General features: G+C 37.7%; 1 protein-coding gene across 1 annotated transcript; it reads right to left on the reverse strand.

Moving 5' to 3' along the window:
* Nucleotides 1-1,226: 1,226 nt before the first annotated feature.
* On the reverse strand, nt 1,227-20,766 carry LOC118013259 (NXPE family member 4-like). Its single transcript, XM_035008991.1, has 6 exons — nt 20,745-20,766; nt 19,649-19,748; nt 14,125-14,858; nt 13,559-13,620; nt 5,576-5,782; nt 1,227-2,089 (listed from the first exon to the last, which is right to left on the reverse strand). The coding sequence occupies exons 1-6, from the start codon at nt 20,747-20,749 to the stop codon at nt 1,554-1,556; spliced, it is 1,644 nt and encodes a 547-aa protein (XP_034864882.1). The 5' UTR covers nt 20,750-20,766; the 3' UTR covers nt 1,227-1,553.
* Between the last annotated feature and the right edge of the window lie 819 nt (nt 20,767-21,585).

A 21,585-nucleotide genomic window follows, 5' to 3' on the forward strand; every position in this document is an offset into this window, starting at 1 on the left:
TCCTTTCCACTAGTTTGATCTCATTTGAAATGCCTTCCTCTCTGGGATGTCTTCTCAACTATACTTGTCACCTCCATCACCAGCATGCCATCACTGTCCACTATATTACATCATATACTTTGTTGATACTACTTTAGCAGGTTGGAATTTATATCTTTATCTTTTTCATTACAGTGTAAATTCTTTGATGGCAGAGAATTCATGTGTCTTTTTGACCACTTTATCTCTAAAGACTAGAACAGTTCCTGGCACATAATATTTTTTGACCATCTGAATGTTTACTGGGCACTGAACCATGAACATGGCAAATAAGTAGAAAATTATCTCTTACCCAGAGGAAACTGGGTAAATAGATTATGTTTCTATTATAATTGTTCTTTCTTAGAAGCATCAAGAGTAGGCCAGAGGCCCAGTGGTATCTGGGGCATGGTTTAGAGTGAAAAATTAAGGAAGAATAGGATGCCAAATTGTTTTATAATAATTATACTGCCCCTTTCAACTGAAATTCTATCAATAATTCTTGTTTGGTCAAGTTTTGGGAAGGTCTGTTAAAATGCAAGAGAAAGAGGTTAAAATGTTAACCTACATGTGTAGATTAGAGAAACCAATGTTGTTGATTATCCATGATTTTCCAACATGTTTTAAGCAGTGGAGCTTTCTTCAAATCAAAAGCCCTCCCACAAGTTCAACACACCTATAAGTTAACCTGGCTGATAGCTTGCTGAAATGGTGCGGCAGAACTTGTACCCTGCCCACCAGGCACCTGTTCTAAGTCCTGCCCTGCAGGCGATACCTGAAGTACCACCTATAGCACCCAGATCTGCACAGAGCAAGGTTTGAAAAAAATCACAAGTCTTAGACTGATTCCTTAAGTTGGGAAATAGGCCCAGAGGTCTGAAGTGCTTTATCCAAAGTTGTAAAATTACTGTCAACAAAAGGACTGAAGCTCAGCTTCTTGAATTCTAGGGAACTGTGTCTTTACCTGTATTGTTCTATACTGCTGGAGGATAAATTCTATCAAATCAGATTAGCTTCCAGCAGTGGGAGTTCTTACAGGGAGAGAAAAGTCAGAGGTTTTCAGTATCCAGGGAGCCCTGCTTAGAACTTTGTTGCTCCTCTAGGACTGCAGACATGGAGAACTGCCTTACAGGACTTCTCTTGCCACTTGGAAATCATCTTGAGCTTGTCTTTAGCAGCAGAAACAAGAAAATGGGACTGCTTTCTCCAAATATTTTAAAATAACTTTATTGCACTGGATTTCCACGAATCAGAGACAACTTTTAACCATTAGGTGTCTTGACTTCTGATTTGTGAAGAGTAGCAGGACTCTGATCAAGAAGTGTAGGTCCTTTTCATGGGCACTTTTAGTTTTTATTCTTAAGTGGAGGCCCAATTAGAAATAATTTATTTGGTTGAATTGGTGGTTTATGGATTAGCCATAGTGCAGATTCTCTCATGCTAATTGGGAGTTCAGAGCCAAACACAGGAACTGGCATGATAGCAAACACTTTATAAATGTTTTTAATTAAGTGAATGGATTTCAGAGGTGTTATCTAGCAAATATAGTTTAGCAATATACTAACTTGATTTCTGACTACAGATTGAGGTGGGTGGACATTATTTGTGCCATATGCAATTGTTATATCCCAGGCATCAATGATGCCCACATTGAGGTCTTGAAAAATATCCTTAATGGCAAGATACTGGACATAACCATGAAAGTCACTGAATCTTTCCACATCACCGTGCATCTCCCTGATGTTTTCTGTCTTGATAATAACCATAGTGTCTGGGCTTCTCAGAAGAAGACGCTGAACAGCTTTGTGGATATTGAGGGTCCTTCGGATAAAAACATCAATGGGGAAGGGTCTGAAATGCTGGCCCAGAGAAATTACAATGATGATGTTTTTTCCTCCTCCAGTTCTGTCAATGACTCGTGCGATGTACTCAATTTCTTTCACTGAATAGCTCAATGAGCCAACCAAAGGGTAACCATGTTTTTGCCACTGGATGTTGATATTCTCGTCCAAGTCCACAGCAAGTTGGTGTTGAAGTTTTCCAGATTCATGTAGATCCACTGACTTCAGTGCTGATGACAAATAGGCAATCCCAAAATGAAACAAGTATAAAGTTATAAAGATCATAAAGACAGAAGAAAAGGTTTGGTGTTTACAATAAGTTAATCATGACTGATTATAGGCTTAAATGAAGGAACAGTTGTGAAAATTATTTGAACAATCCAAAGTGTTCTACAGATAAGGAGTTATATATGCTCCCTTGTAGAATCATGTAGAAGCAAATTGACTGGGGATGGTAATCACTGAAGTAACTTCATTGGAGCATGATGTAGTTAACTTTTTAGGTATTATTTTTGTACATCTTGTGAGCTGTAGATTAAGCTTGAGGATAGAGAAAGTACTAATTAGTGTTTTTACATTTAAAAAAACCGAGTAAACCTATTTCTCCAAATACTCTAAGTTTCCTTAAGACTGGAATTATATACATATAAATATATATATATAAATATATATTTATATATATAAATATATATTTCTTAATATATATTTTATTTATATATAAAAATATATTTTTATATATAAATATATATATATTTATATTTAAGATTTTATTCATTTATCAGAGATAGAGAGTGAGTGAGCACAAGCAGGAGGAGGGGCAGGCAGAGGGAGAAGCAGGCTCTCCTCTGAGCAGAAAGCCCAATGGGAGACTCCATCCCAGGACCCTGGGATCATGACCTGAGCCACTCAGGCATCCCTGGAATTATATTCTATACTTTTGTGTTTCCTTTTCATATGCTTAGAATGTTACTGAGCATCTCATCTATAATAGTATTACTATTCATTTGTGAAGGGCTTCATAGTTTACAAAGCATTTATTTAGATATATTCATACACCTCAAATCATGCTCCTCTCCCTCTACACACACACACACACACACACACACAGTAGTCCCCCTTATCCATTCAGGATACATTCTAAGAGCCCCAGTGGATGTCTGAAAGTGCAGATAGCAATATATATATATATACACACACACACACACTATATATATATATGGTGTGTGTGTGTATATATAGGGTATATATATGTATAGGGTGTGTATATATATATAGGGTGGCTCCATTTCCTATACATACATACTTTATCATAAGTATGTATGTATAGGAAAAAACATATATATATACACACATACAATGTTTTTTCCTATACATACATACTTATGATAAAGTTTAATTTATAAATCAGAGTAAGAGATTAACAATGAAAATAAAATAGAACAATTATAACGATATACTGCAATAAAGTTATGTAAATGTGATCTCTCTCAAAATATCTTCTTGTATGGGACACATCCTTTTTCTGTGATGATGTGAGATGATAAAATGCCTACATGATGAGATGAAGTGAAATGAATGATGTAGGCACTGTGACACAGACTGAGGCTACTATTGACCTTCTGACAATATGTCAGGAGGATGATCTGCTTCCAGACTGTCGTTGACAGTAACTCAAACTGTGGAAAGTGAAACCAACTGCTACACACACACACACACACACACACACGTCATGTTGTAGAAAATCAAGAGATGAAATGACCTGCTCAAGATTACAGAGCTAGTGACAGAATCTGCACCTCGATTTGAAGCTGCTCCCAATTCTTATGAAAACCGTCTACTCAATCTTAGAACCCATGAAAATATGAGTATAATACGAATAGAATAAAATGAAGTCCTTCCACTTTTCATCCTATAAATTAGGCCTTTATCAGACTACCAGGGCCAGCTGCTTTGTAGTTAGAAGTTCTGAGGAAAGTATGTAGAAAAGGATTATTAATGCTTTGTAACAAGTGCCATCTTTGAAGTAAAGGGCTACATTTAAAGTTTTCACCCACGGTGTTTGAAAATAGACACTGGAACAGTGGTTGAAGGAAAATGGCAGTATCATTGTCTTCATTCTGCTTCTAATTTACTTCAATTTCCTTTTCCAAAGCCTGCTATAAAATTTAACTTTTAAGAAAATGTGCAACAGGGGCGCCTGGGTGGCTCAGTTGGTTGAGCGACTGCCTTCGGCTCAGGTCATGATCCTGGAGTCCCTGGATCGAGTCCCGCATCGGGCTCCCTGCTTGGCAGGGAGTCTGCTTTGCCCTCTGACCCTATCCCATCTCATGTGTTCTCTCTCATTCTTTCTCAAATAAATAAATAAAATCTTAAAAAAAAAAAAAAGAAAATGTGCAACAGACATTTTGCTACAATTTAAAAGGTTAGACAAAGAAGGAAGTAACTCATTAAATTCTGTACTTTCTATAGCCTAAGAGACCCACTGTTATAGAAAGTGATGCTAAAGATTACCATCGAACCCTGAATTTTATAGATGAGGAAACTGAGGTCTGGAGGAGTTCAGAGGTCATAATTTACAACTCTCCCCCTTTTGTTGGGAATTCTACCTATTTCTTGGAGCCAAGTCCCCTATTTTCTCTTTTTATTGGAAGGATCAGCTGACCTTCTAAGTTTGAGATCACAAGAGTGGCATCATGTCAGAAAGGTCATAATGGAGCCACAGAAGGCGCACTATTCTCAGTGATGACAGCCAGGACCCAGGACCCAGTAGGCAGGCAGTCACAGTTTGCCAGTGAAGAGTGCTAAGATCTACTAGTGAATTCTCTATTATTACTGGTGCATCCTTGGTTTAGTAAATAGAGCAACTGGACTAGGATTCTAGCCACTGGATTCCAGCCCCAACTTGGACATGGGATACAGCTGCAGTAGCTCTTGTTCACTGGGCACTGTGTTAAGTATTTTATAACCATTATCTCATTTGGTCTTCATAACCACCACCAGATAATATTATTTGTAGCTGGATGAGGAAAATGAGGCACAGAAATAAGTAACACGCCAAAGGCCATAGCTTCTAAGTGCACAGTCTATGTACATTAGACAACACGGCCCATGCTTTTAAGTATTATTTCTAACTGATGCAAAGTCATTGTCTTGCTTCTGGAATCTCTCTTTTCATGTAATGATAATAGGGATGATAGGTTACACCAAAGAGGACTTACCTATGTAACAAACAATTCTAAAGGCATTGTATATATTACTTCATTTTACCATGTGGGTACTATTTTCATCTCAGTTTCACAGATGAAGAAACTTAGAGGGACAGTAGTTATGTAACTTGCCCAAGATTACCCAGATAGGACATGGAGAAGCCAGATTTTGCTCCCAGAGGATCTGGATCTAGAATCCACACCCTTAATAATCATGCCAACCGTAGAAAATGGACAATATAAAATTTTACATTATTTTCAGCTCTTTCAATGATTTTGTGAGCATGCTGGCTACATACTGAGGTATGCACTGGGATAGGGATGTAATAACCTTTCCTACACATGCTCCCTTCCAGTCAGATGAATGTATTATTTTAAAGGAAAGACAATGATATCTTAAAAAGTTTTGGTGATTAAGAAATATGAAGAAGAGGCATTTCCTATTGTTTCCTTGAAATAAAAAGTAAATTTCTGAAAGGGATATAAATAATATCTTAGACTGAGGCATACTGTTGATACTGTTTTTGAAATATTCCATCCACTGGCGGATCGTGGAATCTCCCATTAGATATATGAATTTTCCTCTTAGGCATTCTTTCATTTTGACTGGAGCCAAACTACAGGAGACAGGATTCCAGGTCTCTTTCCAGACATGTCCACCAGGGATTGTGGATGCCACTCCAAACTTGCATTTCTTTTTCACTGTAACTGTTTTTCCTGCCAAAAAAATCAGCAAGATCTAAAATATCACATATTCACTGGTATTTATTAAGAGCCTACTATCTTTTCTAAGTATCCTCTTAATAGGTCATAACGGAGGTGAAAAACCCTACTGAAGCATCATCCTCTTAATGTAATAGTTATTTTTAGTAGAATTTTTCTCTGATACGAATTTTCTAAATGGTGCCCATTAATGTTTAATATAAGAACATGTTTTCTCCTCTTGTTCCCCCCGCCAAAAGAACCCTCTGGGTAAGATTTAAATATTTGAGGGGCACCTGAGTGGCTCAGTCGTTAAGCGTCTGCCTTCAGCTCGGGTCCTGATCCCGGGGTCCTGGAATCGAGCCCCGCATCAGGCTCCCTCCTCAGCAGGAAACCTGCTTCTCCCTCTCCCACTCCCCCTGCTTGTGTTCCCTTTCTCACTGTCTCTCTCTCTCTCTGTCAAAATAAAGAAATAAAATCTTAAAAAAAAAAAATGACTTCCTATGAAAGTAAAGTTACCAATTCTTGCTTAGTAATAAAAACTCAATTATTTTATCATTTTAGCCCACTTTACCCCAAGTTTGTCACACTTTGTCATAGTGTCTTAAATGACACCAACAAACTGTAAATTCTTTGAATATAGGGTCCAGGATGGCAGCATAGGAAGACCCTGAACTCACCTCCTCCTATGGACACACTGAATCTACCACTACATATACAACAATTCCCCCTGAAGAACTGAGGGCTGATTGAACAGCTGCTTCACAACAAGTGATATAGGGACCGCATAGAGGAGGATAAAAAAGATGGAGGCGTGGTAACCATAGGACCTCCACCCCCAGCACAGCAACCTGCATTAGGGAGGGATATCATGGGGGTGCCCACGCACAGACTTGCTTGTCCTGGGGCACAGCAAAAAATAGCTATTTAAAAGGCAACTAGTCTATAAGTGAAGGAAATCCATTTACTCACACTGAATCATCTGCCAAGCAAGTAGGGGAACTACTGAAACTTTCTGGAGTTGGAGATGCTGACAAGTGCCTTTTTTTTTTTTTTAACATTCCCCCTCCACTGTAATAGCATGGATGGGAGCAGGGTCCAGGTGCTGTAGCCAGCTTACTAGGGCTGCCCTAGCAAGTCCTGGGCCTCTAGTTCACGTCAGCTCCAGCTGCCCCTAAGGGCACCAACCTGTCCCAACCCCCCTTCACAGCCCCCCCCCCCAGCTCCATCTGTCCTGCGAAGGGGCCCCAGAGTGGCATGCCACAGGATTTCCCCAGGCCATGCCTGACCCAGCCATCTGCCCATGTAGCCCAAGCAGCCCTGGCATGGTGCAGACCATGAACTCCCTGGTATGCACCAACTCCAGACTCAGCCATCTTGCAAGGATGGACATAGCAGGATTCCCTGGCCCATGCCCATTCCAGGCCCAGCTATCTCATCAATAACACCCTGAAGACCCCAGGACCCATGCCTGCTCTAGCCCCAGCCATCCCACCAAAACCACCAGGCACACAGTTTACACAGGGGATGCTCCTACACAAGGCCACTATTTTAAGACTAAGAGAGGTACCTATTCAGCTTAATTCATAGAAAAAACCCCACAAAAAGTCAAGCAAAACAAGGAGCAAAGAATTATGTTCCAAATGAAAAAGGAAAATAAAACCCCAGAAAAAAACCCTAATGAAACAGAGATAACTAATGTACCTGATAAAGAGTTCAAAGTCATGGTTATAAAGATGCTGACCAAAATGGGCAAATGGAGAACTTCAACAAAGAGTTAGAAAATGTAAAAATGAACCAGAGCTAAAGAATACAAACTGAAATGGAAAGTAAACTAGAGTAAATCAACAGTGGATTAGATGAAAGAATGGAACAGCAATCTGGAAGACAGAATAGTGGAAATCACCCAAGCTGAATGGCACAAATACTTTTTGGGGGGGGGGGGGCATTTTCAGGAGTAAAATTTAGTGATTCATCACTGACATATAACCCCCAGTGCTCACCCCAACAAGTGCCCTCCTTAATGCCCATCACCTATTTAGTCCATACCTCCCCCCACCACACCTCCCCTCCAGCAACCCTCAGCTTTTTCTCTATAGTTAAGTCTCTTAACTATAGTTTGGCCTCCCTCTCTGTTTTTATCTTATTTTCCCTTCCCTTCCCCTATGTTCATCTGTTTTGTTTCCTATATTCCACATATGAGTGAAATCCTATGACGTCTGTCTTTCTTTGATTGACGTATTTCGCTTAGCATAATACCCTTTAGCTCCATCCACATTGTTGCAAATGCCAAGATTTCATTCTTTTTGATCACTGAGTAATATTCCAGCGTGTGTGTGTGTGTGTATGTTATATATGTTATATATAGATACACACACACCACATCTTCTTTACTCATTCATCAATCAATGGACATTTGGGCTTTTTCCATGACTTGGTTATTATTGATAGTAATGCTGTAAGCATTGGGCTGCATGTGCCCCTTAGAATCAGCATTTTTTTTATCCTTTGGATAAATACCTAGTAGTGCAATTGCTGGGCTGTAGGGTAGTTCTATTTTTAACTTCCTGAGGAACTTCCATACTATTTTCCAGAGTGTCTGCACTACTTTACATTCCCACCAACAGTGCAAAAGAGTTACCTTTTCTCCACATTCTTGCCAACACCTGTTATCTCCTGACTTGTTAATTTTATCCATTCTGACAGGTGTGGGTGGTATCTCATTATGGTTTTGATTTGTATTTCCCTCATGATGAATGATGTTGAGCATCTTTTTCTGTGTCTGTTGGACATCTGGATGTCTTCTCTGGAAAAGTGTCTATTCATGTCTTCTACTCATTTCTTAACTGGATTATTTGTTTTTTGGGTGTTGAGTTTGATATGATCCTTTCAATAGATACAGAAAAAGCATTTACAAAATACAGTATCCTTACTTGATAAAAACCCTCAAGAAAGTAGGGATAGAAGAAAGATACCTCAACATCATAAAATAAATTTAAAAAATAAAAAAAAAATACATAAGAAGAGTCCAAGGTAGCCATGGAATAACATCAAGAATACTAATATTTAAGCCAAACTGTGGAAAGAGCCAAGATGTCCATCGACAGATGAATGGATAAAGAAGATGTGGTGTATATATACCATGGCATATTATGCAGCCATCAAAAGGAATGAGATCATGTCATTTGCAACGATGTGGATGGAACTGGAGGGTGTTATGCTGAGCGAAATAAGTCAATCAGAGAAAGACATGTATCATATGACCTCACTGATATGAGGAATTCTTAATCTCAGGAAACAACCTGAGGGTTGCTGGAGTGGTGGGGGGGTGGGAGGGATGGGGTGACTGGGTGATAGACACTGGAGAGGGTATGTGCTATGGTGAGCGCTGTGAATTGTGCAAGACTGTTGAATCACAGATCTGTACCTCTGAAACAAATAATGCAATATATGTTACAAAAAAAAAAAAAAGAAGAAGAAGAAGAAGATAGCAGGAGGGGAAGAATGAAGGGGGGGAAATCAGAGGGAGAGATGAACCATGAGAGATGATGGACTCTGAAAAACAAACTGAGGGTTCTAGAGGGGAGGGGGGGTGGGAGGATGGGTTAGCCTGGTGATGGGTATTAAAGAGGGCATGTTCTGCATGGAGCACTGGGTGTTATGCACAAACAATGAATCATGGATCACTACATCAAAAACTAATGATGTAATGTATGGTGATTAACATAACAATAAAATTTTTTTTTAAAAAAGAATACTAATATTTACATTATAAGGATCCCAGAAGAAGAAAAAGAAATAAATGGGCAGAAAACTTATTTGAATAAATAATGGCTGAAAACTTCTCTAACCTGGAGAAGGAAATAGACATCCAGGTCTAGGAAGCAAAGAAAGTCCCAAACCAGTTGAATCCAAAGAGACCTATACCAAGACATGGTATGCCAACTAAAATGGCAAAAGTTAAAGATAGAGAATCTTAAAATCAGCAAGAGAAAAACAATCACATACATAGGAAACACCATAAGACTATCAGCTGATGTTTAGCAGAAACTTTGCAGGCCAGAAGGGAGTGGAAGCATATATTTAGAGGGCTGAAAGGATAAACTTACAATAAAAATACTCTACCTAGCAAGGTTATCATTCAGAATTGAAGGAAATAATAGAGTTTCCTGGAGTAGCAAAAACTAAAGGAGTTAATTACCACTAAACTGCACTTATAAGAAACTATAAGGGGTTTTCTTTTTCTTTTTTTTTTTTTTAAAGATTTTATTTATTTATTCATGAGAGATAGAGAGAGAGAAAGGCAGAGGGAGAAGCAGGCTCCCCGTGGAACGGGAAGCCTGATGCGGGACTTGATCCCAGGACCCTGGGATCATGACCTGAGCTGAAGGCAGACGCTTAACCGACTGAGCCACCCAGGTGTCCCTATAAGGGGTTTTCTTTAAACAGAAAATAGGCTATAACTAGAAATATATACATATATTTATATGTAAATATATGGTGTGTGTATATATATATATATATATATATATATATATATATATATATATGAAAAAATCATTGATAAAGGCAAATATGCAATAAAGGCAGTAAATCAGCCACTTAACTAGTATGAAAGTTAAATACAAAAATAGGTTAAACTATGACTATAATAAGCACTTAAAGGATATACAAAATAAAAAGATGTAAAAAAAAGACATCAAAAAAACCCAAATGGGCAGGCGGGTGGGGGCGAGAGTCAAATTGTACTGTTTTAGAATGCATTTGAATTTAAGTGACTATCAGCTTAAAATACACACACACACACACACATACACACCAATATATGAACCTTATGGTATCCACAAGCCAAAACCTACAATAGATGCACAAAAGAGAAAGGAACCCAAATATAACCATCAAGAAAATAAACCAAAAGGGAAGAGAAAAGAGAAGAAGAAAGGAATAGAAGAACCACAAAAAGAACCAGAAAACAATGAATAAAATAGCAATAAATAAATACCTATCAAGAATTACTTTAAATTTAAATGGACTAAATGCTCCAATCAAAAGGGAAAAAAAGAATCGGCACAAGTTACCAATATTAGAAACGAAAAAGTATCACTAAAGTTTCTGCAGACATTAAAAGGGTAATAAGGCAGTATTACAATAAAGTGTATGCCAACAAATTTCAAAATTTAGATGAAATGGATAAATTCTTTGAAAAACACAACTTACCAAAATCAATACAAGATGAAATAGAAAATCTGAATAGGCATATTCACTATAAATAAATTAAATTTGTAATAAAAGTTCTCAGAAAGAAAAAACAGACATAGGGTGGCAAAAACCAAAACCAAATAAAAAAAAATAATAAGACCACCTGTATGCTGCCTACAAGAGACTCACTTCAGATCTAAAGACATACAAGCTGAAAGTGAAGGAAAACAAGATATTCCATGCAAATGAAAATAAAAAGAAAGCTGGTACACAATATTTGTATAGGACAAAATAGACTTTAAAACAGAGACTGTAACAAAAGGCAAAGAAAGGCATCACTACAATGATAAAGGGCTAAATCCAAGCAGGGGATATAATACTTGTAGTATATATGCAACCCAACATAGGAGCACTTAAATACATAAAGCAAATATTAACAGGCACAGGAGGAAATTGACAGTAATACAATAATAGTAGGAGACTTACATACTCCACACTTCCATCAATGGGTACATCATCCAGACAGAAAATCAATAAGGAAACATTGGTCTTAAATATTAGATCAAATAGACTTAACATATATATAGAACATTTCATTCAAAAACTTCAGAATACACATTTTTTTTAAAAGATTTTATTTATTTATTTGACAGAGAGAGAGACGAGGAGAGAGGGAACACAAGCAGGGGGAGTGGGAGAGGGAGAAGCAGGCTTCCCACCGAGCGGGGAGCCCGACGTGGGGCTCGATCCCAGGACCCCGGGATCATGACCTGAGCTGAAGGCAGACGCTTAACGACTGAGCCACCCAGGTGCCCCAGAATACACATTTTTTAAGGAGCATAGGAAACATTCTCCAGGGTAGATCACATTAGTCCACAAAACAAGTCTCATTAAATTCAAGAAGACTGAAATCTTATCAAGCATCTTTTCCAATGACAGCAGTATGAAGCTAGGAATTGATTACAAGAAGAACTGGAAAAAACATGAACACATGGAGACTAAACAGCATGTTACTAAATGACTAATGGGTTAGAAAGACATCAAAGAGGAAATAAAAAAATACCTTGAGACAAATGAAAATGGAACCACAACTCCTCCAAATCCATGGGACACTGCAAAAACAGTTCTAAGAGAAAGCCTGTAGCAATATAGCAAAAAATAAAGTCCAAATAAACAGTCCAATTTTATACCTAAAGAAACTAGAGAAAAAGAACAAAGCCTAAAGTTAGTAGAAGAGAAGACTTATTTAAGATCAGAGTGGAAATAAATGAAACAGAGACTGAAAAAAAAAATAGAAAAGATCAATGAACTAAAAGCTGGTTCTTTGAAAAGGTAAACAAAATCAATAAATAAACCTCTAGCCAGATCTGTCAACAAAAACGAGAACACAAAATCAGAAATTAAAAAGGAGGAGCACCTGGGTGGCTGTCGATTAAGCATCTGCCTTTGGCTCAGGTCATGATCCCAGGGTCCTGGGATCGAGTTCTGCATGGGGCTCCCTGCTCCATGGGGAGACTGCTTCTCCCTCTTCCTCTGCCCCTCCCCACATTCATGAGCTCTCTCTCTCTCACTCTCAAATAAATAAAATCTTAAAAAATGAAAACAGAGCTTCAAATGATACTACATATATAAAATATCATAAGAGATTATATGAATAATTACATGCCAAAAACTTGGAAAACCTAGAAGAAATGAACAGCTTTCCAACTCTGAATCATAAAGCAACAGAAAATCTGAATAGAACAATTACAAGGAATGAAATTGAATCAGTAATTCAAAACTTTTCAAAAAGCAAAAGTCCAGGACCAGACAGCTTCACAGGTAAATTCTAATAAATAGCTAAAGAAAAATTAATACCTAGTTTTCTCAAATTATTCTAAAAAATTTTAAAGAAAGGAATGCTTCCAAACTCATTTTACGAGGCCAGCACTACCCTGATACCAAAACTAGGCAAAGACCCTTAACAAAATATTAACAAACCAAATTCAACAATACTAATAATAAATTAAAAAGATCATACACCACAACTGAGTGGGATTCATTCCAGGAATGCAAGGATGGTTCAGTACCTGCAAATCAAGGTGACACACCATATTACCAAACTAGGATACAAATCATATGATCACCTTAACAGATGCAGAGAATGAACATGACAAAATTCAATATACATTTATAAGAACTCTTAACAAATTGAGTATAAAAGAAACATATCTCGACATAAGAGACTCTTAAATGGCAGGTTGGAAACTTTTAGATGGTGATTTTTGGGCTTATAGTGATGTGGGAAGGGGATGATGGTTATGATGTGGGGAGGGAAACACCTAGGTGTAGAGAGTTTTGATATTTGAAGGTTATTGTGTTGGATGAGCAGGTAATCTGTTGCCTGATAAATAGATTAATGATGAGTTAAAATTACTAAAACAGGTTTATGATATCCTAGTGATTCCAATCATTTATTCACTTGGGCTCACCACAGAGAAGCCTGATGTGTAGAGTACCAATAGGACTGATAACAGTGAACAAGTCCACCAGAAGAAACCCTTTAAATGAGTTTAGTGCTAAACACCACCCATCATCACAGGGAGAACTTACTGTTGTTGCATTTGGAGACATTAATGGCATTATTTTCCATAATCTCTACACCGACATTTGACCTTAAAGAGACAGATACAGAAATTAATCTGCAGGTGACCCCAAAGATCAGGAAACACAAGAAGCCACATTACTAATTGCTTCAGTTATTTCTTAGTGCTGATAACTGACTACCTTACCCACAGTTCCAGGTCAATGATTAAATTTCCCTTCCTTTGCTTATTAGTCCCAGGGGTACAGATGCCTAGAAGGTGTGCAAGGTAATTTATTGAGGTGCAGTAAGAATATATATTTGAGCACACACTTATGTGTATGTTTCTCATTCCCCTTCAATTTTTATTCTGTTTGTATATCTTTTTGTTTCAATGATAAGGGTTAAATATCCAAAAAGACTGGGGATGACTGGAATGTAAACACTGTCCCCAAATGAATTCACAGATTTTTTCCTAAAATGGCTCTTCACAGAGTCCCAAAATTGATATATTCATAGCACTTTCCTTTGGATCAACATGGAGGCTAAATCATTACCATATTTTCCCAGGGAGTCTCCAGAAATAATTATTTACCTTTCAAAGAGGCTCCATTCTTGTCTGCTAAGATAAGAAACATCCGTGTTTTTGGATTGCATGTGAGTGAGTGCAGCACATGGCATGTGCTGAGGTCTCACACAGTAGAAGGCTTCTTGGTCTTGAGCATCCAGGTACTCACACAGCTCAGCACTGGAGTTTAAAACCAGGGCACAATCAGTATTGACATGGGAGGTGCCACTGGCAAACTGGCCTGTGAAGATCACCCTGTCATAGCCTTGGTTCCTTGCCCTCCAGAGAGCCGACACTCCTTCACTGGGGTGGATGAGCAGGAGAGACAAAGAGACCCAGCCCTCCCAGAAGAGGGTGAAACTGACAAGGTAAGTGCCGTTGTTGAAGTCTGTCACCTTTCCTGAAGCACCTGCCTTCAGCGCTGGGGAGGACATCCTGGCCCTCAGGAAATCCCCGCCATATTCCTTCCTGCGTTCCAAGCGGTCCCTCACCTCCAGGAGGATGTCTAGCTGATCCCCCCTGCAGTAGGTGTCTCGAGAGTGGAGGATGGTGGCTGTGCTGTGTGTGGCACTGGTGGTGGTGTTCATGTGGGTGAAAGGTCTGGGGGGGATCAGCTGGTCTAGTTTTTCCATGATTCTCTTTATTCTTAGCTCAGTCTCTGCTGATGAAACTACTGGATGCAGTGGTAATTCAGGACTTGAGGACTTCATGATAAAGTTCCAGTGATGGAGGGAGATGGGCAACTTAAGTGCAGTCCATATCTGAAATGATAATGAATACAATAAAGAATATAGAGACTGTTTTATGTAATATAATAATTTTTGGTAAGTTAGCCAACTTTGATCTTTTATATAATAATGGGAGATATAAAATAAAATGATATTGAGATTTTATTATCATATATGTTTCATGGGCAAAATAATTTGGTGGTGGAACTCCATTTTTCACTGGCTGATATATTTTGGGTTCTAGAATCTTCTTCCTTAGAGTGGTGACGATAAAATACACCTTTGCTGGGCAGTTGTGAAGACGTGGAAAAATGTTTTTTAACTGCATAGCACACAACAAATGTTTACCGTTCTATTATTTTTTAATCTTAAAACTAGAATTCAGTCATTAAAAAAATCCTTAAGAAAATGTTTAAGATGCATGGGGCTTTTATGTAAAATATGATTATTTTTTTCTATTTGATATTTTGTATGTTGCTTAAACATCCTATGATATTTATTAGTATTTTTCAGATTGTTTTAGTTAACTTAGGAGATAATAAACATAGGCTTACAAAAATATTTATTTTCTAATCATAAATTAACACTGATTATTAAAAATGGGAGAATGCCAAACTGTATAGGAAACAAAAATCAGTGACAATTATGACAACCATAATTGGTTGAATCTGTCATAATTGATAACTACTGTTAACATTTTGGTGATTTTTCTTTCATTCTCTATATGCTATTTCACATGATTGTGAACAAACCGAATATTACCAATGAATTTTGATATTTTTAAAAACAGTGTTGTTAAAAACTCCACCTTATGTCACTGGCTCACATAGTATTCCAGCCTATGGATACAGCTTAATATTTTACATATTCCCACCTTTTTGGACATTTATTACACTCAACTTTTCTCTTGCTTATACTTCAGTATAAATGTTTTGGTATAAATCTTTGCAATCCAGGTTATTTGTAAGAACTCAGAAATAGAATTATTTTGATCCAATGTGGTGAACACTATTAAAGGTCTTTTTTTAAAAAATTTATTTGTGAGAGAGAGAGAGCATGTGAGCACAAGCAGAGGGAGCGGCAGGCAGAGGGAGAAGCAGCTTCCCTGCTGAGCAAGCCCAGTGTGGGACTTGATCCCAGGACTCGGGGATCATGACCTGAGCCAAAGTAAAAATTGTAATTTTGTAATAATATGACAATGATAGCATAAAGAATGGGGTGGCAAATAGATGGAAGTAAATAGTTGAAAGGTTATTACAGATCACATGAAGTAGCATGATATTAACTATAAAAGAACATGCATTATAATCCCTAGAGGAACTACTTAAAAAAAAAAAACTACAGCTGTAAAAATAATAAAGAAACTAACAGGAAATTCTAAAAAAAAAAAAATCAATTAATCCAAAAAGAGGAACAGAGGGGCCAAAGAGAAAACAAACAGTAAACTGATGGACCTAAATCCGCTCAAAAATTTCATTAACAATAAGTTGACTAAACATGCTATTACAAGACAGAGATAAAAAAGCAAGACCCAACTATTTGCTGCTTATCAAAAATGTAGTTTAAGTATAAAGTTATCTATAGATTGAAAGTAAAGATGGGAAACATGCCATGTAAGCATGAAAAAGCTAATATTAATGTTAAAATAGACTTCAAGACAAAGCATGTCACTAGACATAGAGATGGACATTTCACAGTGGTAAGAGTCAATTTGTCAGAAAACATAGCATCATAAATGTGTATTGTACCTACACGTACATGTGTTTATAAGTGAAACAAAAATTGACAGAATTAAAGGGACATAAAAATCCACAATAATAATTATAAACTTAAAACCTGTCTCAGTAGTTGCTATAGGAACTTAAAACTACTGTCTCAGTAGTTGCTATTTATTTAGATAAAAAAATGAGTAATGACCTAGAGAATATGTACATTAATCATCACAATACCTTATCAGGTACTTAACCATCACAATACATTATCAGGTACTTTTTAATTGCTACAACTTCAGCAAATGGAAATTTTAAGTGATTTTTAGTATGATAGAATACTACTCTGGACAAAAAATTTTTTTGGTAAAAATAAGCAGGAAAACCTGATTCAAGATGGAGGACAAAGGGGTGCCTGGGTGGCTCAGTTGGTTGAGCGACTGCCTTCGGCTCAGGTCATGATCCTGGAGTCCCTGGATCGAGTCCCACATCAGGCTCCCTGCTCGGCAGGGAGTCTGCTTCTCCCTCTGACCCTCTTCCCTCTCATGCTCTCTGTATCTCATTCTCTCTGTCTCAAATAAATAAATAAAATCTTAAAAAAAAAAAAAAAAAGATGGAGGACAAAGGACATATTATAGCCTCAATTTCCCACCAGAAAATCTAAGGAAAGATAGAAAAAAAATTAAAAATTTCTAAGTATTCTAGGAAATAGGATGAGATACCTTAATTAGACCAGAATTTATAAGAAATCTGAAAAATAGGGGTGCCTTGCTGTCTCAGTTGGTAGAGCATAAGATTCTTGATCTCAGGGTCATGAGTTTGAGCCCCACACTGGGTGGAGAGATACCTCAAAAAAAAAAAAAAAAGAAATCTGAAAAACAAAAGGCAGATGAACTTAGATCAATGAAGAAAACCATGGCTCCAAATGCATGTCAATGAGAATTCTGCAGAAGATGGAAGCCACTCCAAGGATACTCCAAACTTGGAGGAAGTTGATAATTGGAATAAGAGAGGATAAAGGAGTAGCCCATGGGAGGACATACTGGGCTGGTTACTGCTTCCCTATTTTTCCACCTGTGCCTGGCCAGGCAGCTAGAAATGGGGACTTCTGTACTTTACTGTGCATAAAAACTCTAGGTATTTAAGTTGGAGGGTGTAGGATAGGACCCTGTGTGCCTGGCAACACCCCAGACAAATGGGGAGCATTTATTGCCTTGAGTACTTTTGCAGCTCTGCTACAAACATGCTGGAGAAAATAGGTAACAGGACTCAGTCTGGCCACCATAGAACCTTAAGTATAAGAATGGACATACAACCAAGGATTAGCAAAAATTTTATGAAAGCCAACTCAAGAAAGAAAAGTATCAAGTTCAGTAAAGAGAAGACAAAGGAACAGAAATAGAAAATGCACAACAAAACTTTAGAGCAAGTATATTTCTATCCTTGGGGAGATGCTAGGTGATATTTGCATCCCTCAACTAATGAATCAGAGACCTTGCAAAGCAAAATATTGCTGTTCAATATGCAAAAGTCAACTGCATTCTTCTACACCAGCAAGAAGGAATTAGAAAATGCTAAGGGAACATAATAATAAAAAAATAAAAAATAAAATAAAAACACCATTTACAACAGCAACAAAAAAATTATAAAGTACCTAGTTATAAATCTAATAAAAGATGTAGAAGACAGGTATCCAAAAATTTTTAAATTTACTGAAAGATCTTGAAGAAAACCTAAATAAATGGACAGAGATTACATGTTTGTAAAGAGTAAAATAATATTATAAACATGTCAGTTTTCCCAATTTGAACTGCATGGTTAATGTAATGCACATAAAATTTAAGTAAGATTTTTCCATCATATCTGACAGACTGACTCTAAAACATATAATAATAAAAGAGTAAAGGGCCAATCCTGGCCGGGAAACTTGTGAAGTAGATTAAGTGGTGGTAACTTGACCTAGAAGCTTTCATGACTAACTATGAAACTAATTATTATTATTATTATTTATATTAATTATAGCAATGTGGTATTGATACAGGGAAGATACATAGGTCAATGGAATAGAACAAAGAGAACAGAAAGGGACCCATCCTGATCAGAAATTTTGATACATGACAAGAATCAGCATAGAAAGAAACAACTACAAAATAAGAAGACCTGAAAAGGTGATCATCCATACAGAAATAAAAATCAGCAAAAAAAAGAAAATTCAGATCTGTTGCAGAGTTAAATGTCTAGAGCAACCTTTAAAAGCTTAAGTAGAATATTTAGATAAATAATCTGACACTGAAGTAGGGAAGGGTTTCTTAATACTCAAAAAGAATTGACTGTTTAAAAAGGCAGATAAATTTTACTATGTAGACAGGAAAATGTATTGTTCAGAAATTCCCTTAAAGGTGAAAAAACAAGCTAAACATTGGGAGAAAATCATTGCAGGGGCATTTGTAAGTGACAAAAGAAGTGTGCATGCATACACACACACGCGCATGCACACACACATGAACACAACATCCTCCTCACCCAAGCTGCATAATAATCAAATATGTTGATTCTTTTATTTGTTTTTTATTAAGTAGGCTCCACACCCAGCATGGAGCCCAACGTGGGGTCTGAACTCATCACCCTGAGATCAAGATCTGAGACAAGATCAAGAGTTGGACACTCAACCAACTGAGCCCCTCAGGTGTCCCCAAATAAGTTGGCTCTTCAAAGTTGTGTAAGCTGTTGAAATTCCCCTACTACAATTTAGTAAGTCTCATTGTTTGGACTTTCCTTTTTTTTTTTAATCTTTTCTTTCCTTTCCTTTCTTTCTTTTCTTTCCTTCTTTTCTTTTTTTCTTTCTCTTCCTTCCTTCCTTTCCTTTTCTTCCTTCCTTCCTTCCTTCCTCTCTCTAAGATTTTTTATTTGTCAGAAAGAGAGTGCAAGAGCACAAGCAGGGGGGAGCATGGCAGGCAAAGGGAGAAGCAGGCTCCCTGCTGAACAAGGAGCCAGATGCAGAACTTGATCTCATGACCTTAACTGTCTAAGCCACGCAGGCATCCCTGTTTGAATTTTCCTAGAACAGGTAAAGTATGAAGTAAAAGTAAGACACAGAAAGAAAGCAATTCCTACCTTAGTGGAATTTTGAAAAACTGTAAAAATGATCCAGGAGGCCAATATAAACTGTATCAACAGTGATTTACGATTTGCCATACTTCTCATGATGAGGATCCTACAAGAGATAATACAAAACAAACACATGCACAGCAGAAAGAAAATGCAGAAATACATGAAAAGTTTATACCTCTTGATTCTTTTGTCCTAAGTTTCTCCCAGAACAGAACCTTGCCCTGCTCCTACATAGAAGCTGCTCTTATTGTCCTCCCAGCGGCCATCTTTGGCGATCAGCTTGTACCTTCAACAGAAACGCTGTTCTGAGACAGGAAGCCCACCATGGATTCTATGAAACTGAGCCGTTAATGGCCTGGAGGATGCAGGGTTGCTCATGTTTAGGTGTCCAGGCTATTTTGTTCCCTAACAGATTTCCTATTCTCTTCCCTTAAACACAAACTGTAGATAAAACATCTCAGCAAATGTTGACCCTGATCATCATTTTATCCCAAGGCCTTTTAAAAATTTTTTAATTGTTATGTTAATCACCATACATTACATCATTAGTTTTTGATGTAGTGATCCATGATTCATTGTTTGTGCATAACACCCAGTGCTCCATGTAGAACGTGCCCTCTTTAATACCCATCACCAGGCTAACCCATCCTCCCACCCCACTCCCCTCTAGAACCCTCACTTTGTTTTTCAGAGTCCATCATCTCTCATGGTTCGTCTCCCCCTCTGATTCCCCCCCCTCCATTCTTCCCCTCCTATCTTTATTTTTTTTCTTAACATATATTGCATTATTTGTTTCAGAGGTACAGATCTGTGATTCAACAGTCTTGCACAATTCACAGCACTCACCATAGCACATACCCTCCCCAGTGTCTATCACCCAGCCACCCCACCCCTCCCACCTCACCCCCCACTCCAGCAACCCTCAGTTTGTTTCCTGAGATTAAGAATTCCTCATATCAGTGAGGTCATATGATACATGTCTTTCTCTGATTGACTTATTTCGCTCAGCATAACACCCTCCAGTTCCATCCACATCATTGCAAATGGCAAGATCCCATTCCTTTTGATGGCTGCATAATATTCCATTGTATATATATACCACATCTTCTTTATCCATTCATCTGTCGATGGACATCTTGGCTCTTTCCACAGTTTCCCAGGGCCTTTTTAATGTAACTTGGTTTTTCCAGCTTCCTTATTACAATTCTATTATTAGGTTCCTTTTTCTTGTCTTAACCAGCTTTTCTAGTACTACCAAAGCCGAAAAAGTTTGTTACATCTTCATTTGTCATTGGGTAAGAATTTCAAGTTGTCTTTTAAAAGCAGATTGCTTAAATGCTGCCTTTCTAAAATTTTCCATCTTTCAAATTGACTCTCCCCTCGAAGCACCTCCTACCCTAGATTCCCAGTTGATACATATACGTTAGAAGTTTCTGTACCAAAGAGTAAGTGTTACCTCTTCCCCCACCTGCACAATTTGGAGAATGTTTTCGTACCTTTAAAGATTACGTTCAATCCTATGCATAGGACCTGCTGTCATCTGGGGCTTTCTTTTGAAGCCACCAGTGTACTACTGGGGTGTGTCTCCTCTGTGCTAAAAGAAAACACAGGTAGGAGCTGCAGCCTGCATACTTTTGGCTGGGATCCACAACCTTCTGCTTATTTCCGTGAAGGGGACTCCACCCTAAGGGGAGGCCTAGATCACAGACTACAGTTACTAGTTCGTGCATAATGGGGGAGGAAAAACGAAATCCTCAGTACAGATTAGATAATTTTAATGTCTTTAGACCTTATTAGTCTAGTTACAGTACACATACAATAAAAATCCAACAACAACAACAAAAAGAGTGAATGAAGCTGAACGTTTGAATGATTGAGAGTAGTCAGCCATTCCCGAAAAGCTGAAACTGCCTAGATTCCATTTGAACCTTGTCATCAAG

Source organism: Mirounga leonina, unplaced genomic scaffold, assembly GCF_011800145.1.
Source record: "Mirounga leonina isolate KUSES-001 unplaced genomic scaffold, KU_Mleo_1.0 Mir_153, whole genome shotgun sequence".
Lineage (NCBI taxonomy): Eukaryota > Metazoa > Chordata > Mammalia > Carnivora > Phocidae > Mirounga > Mirounga leonina.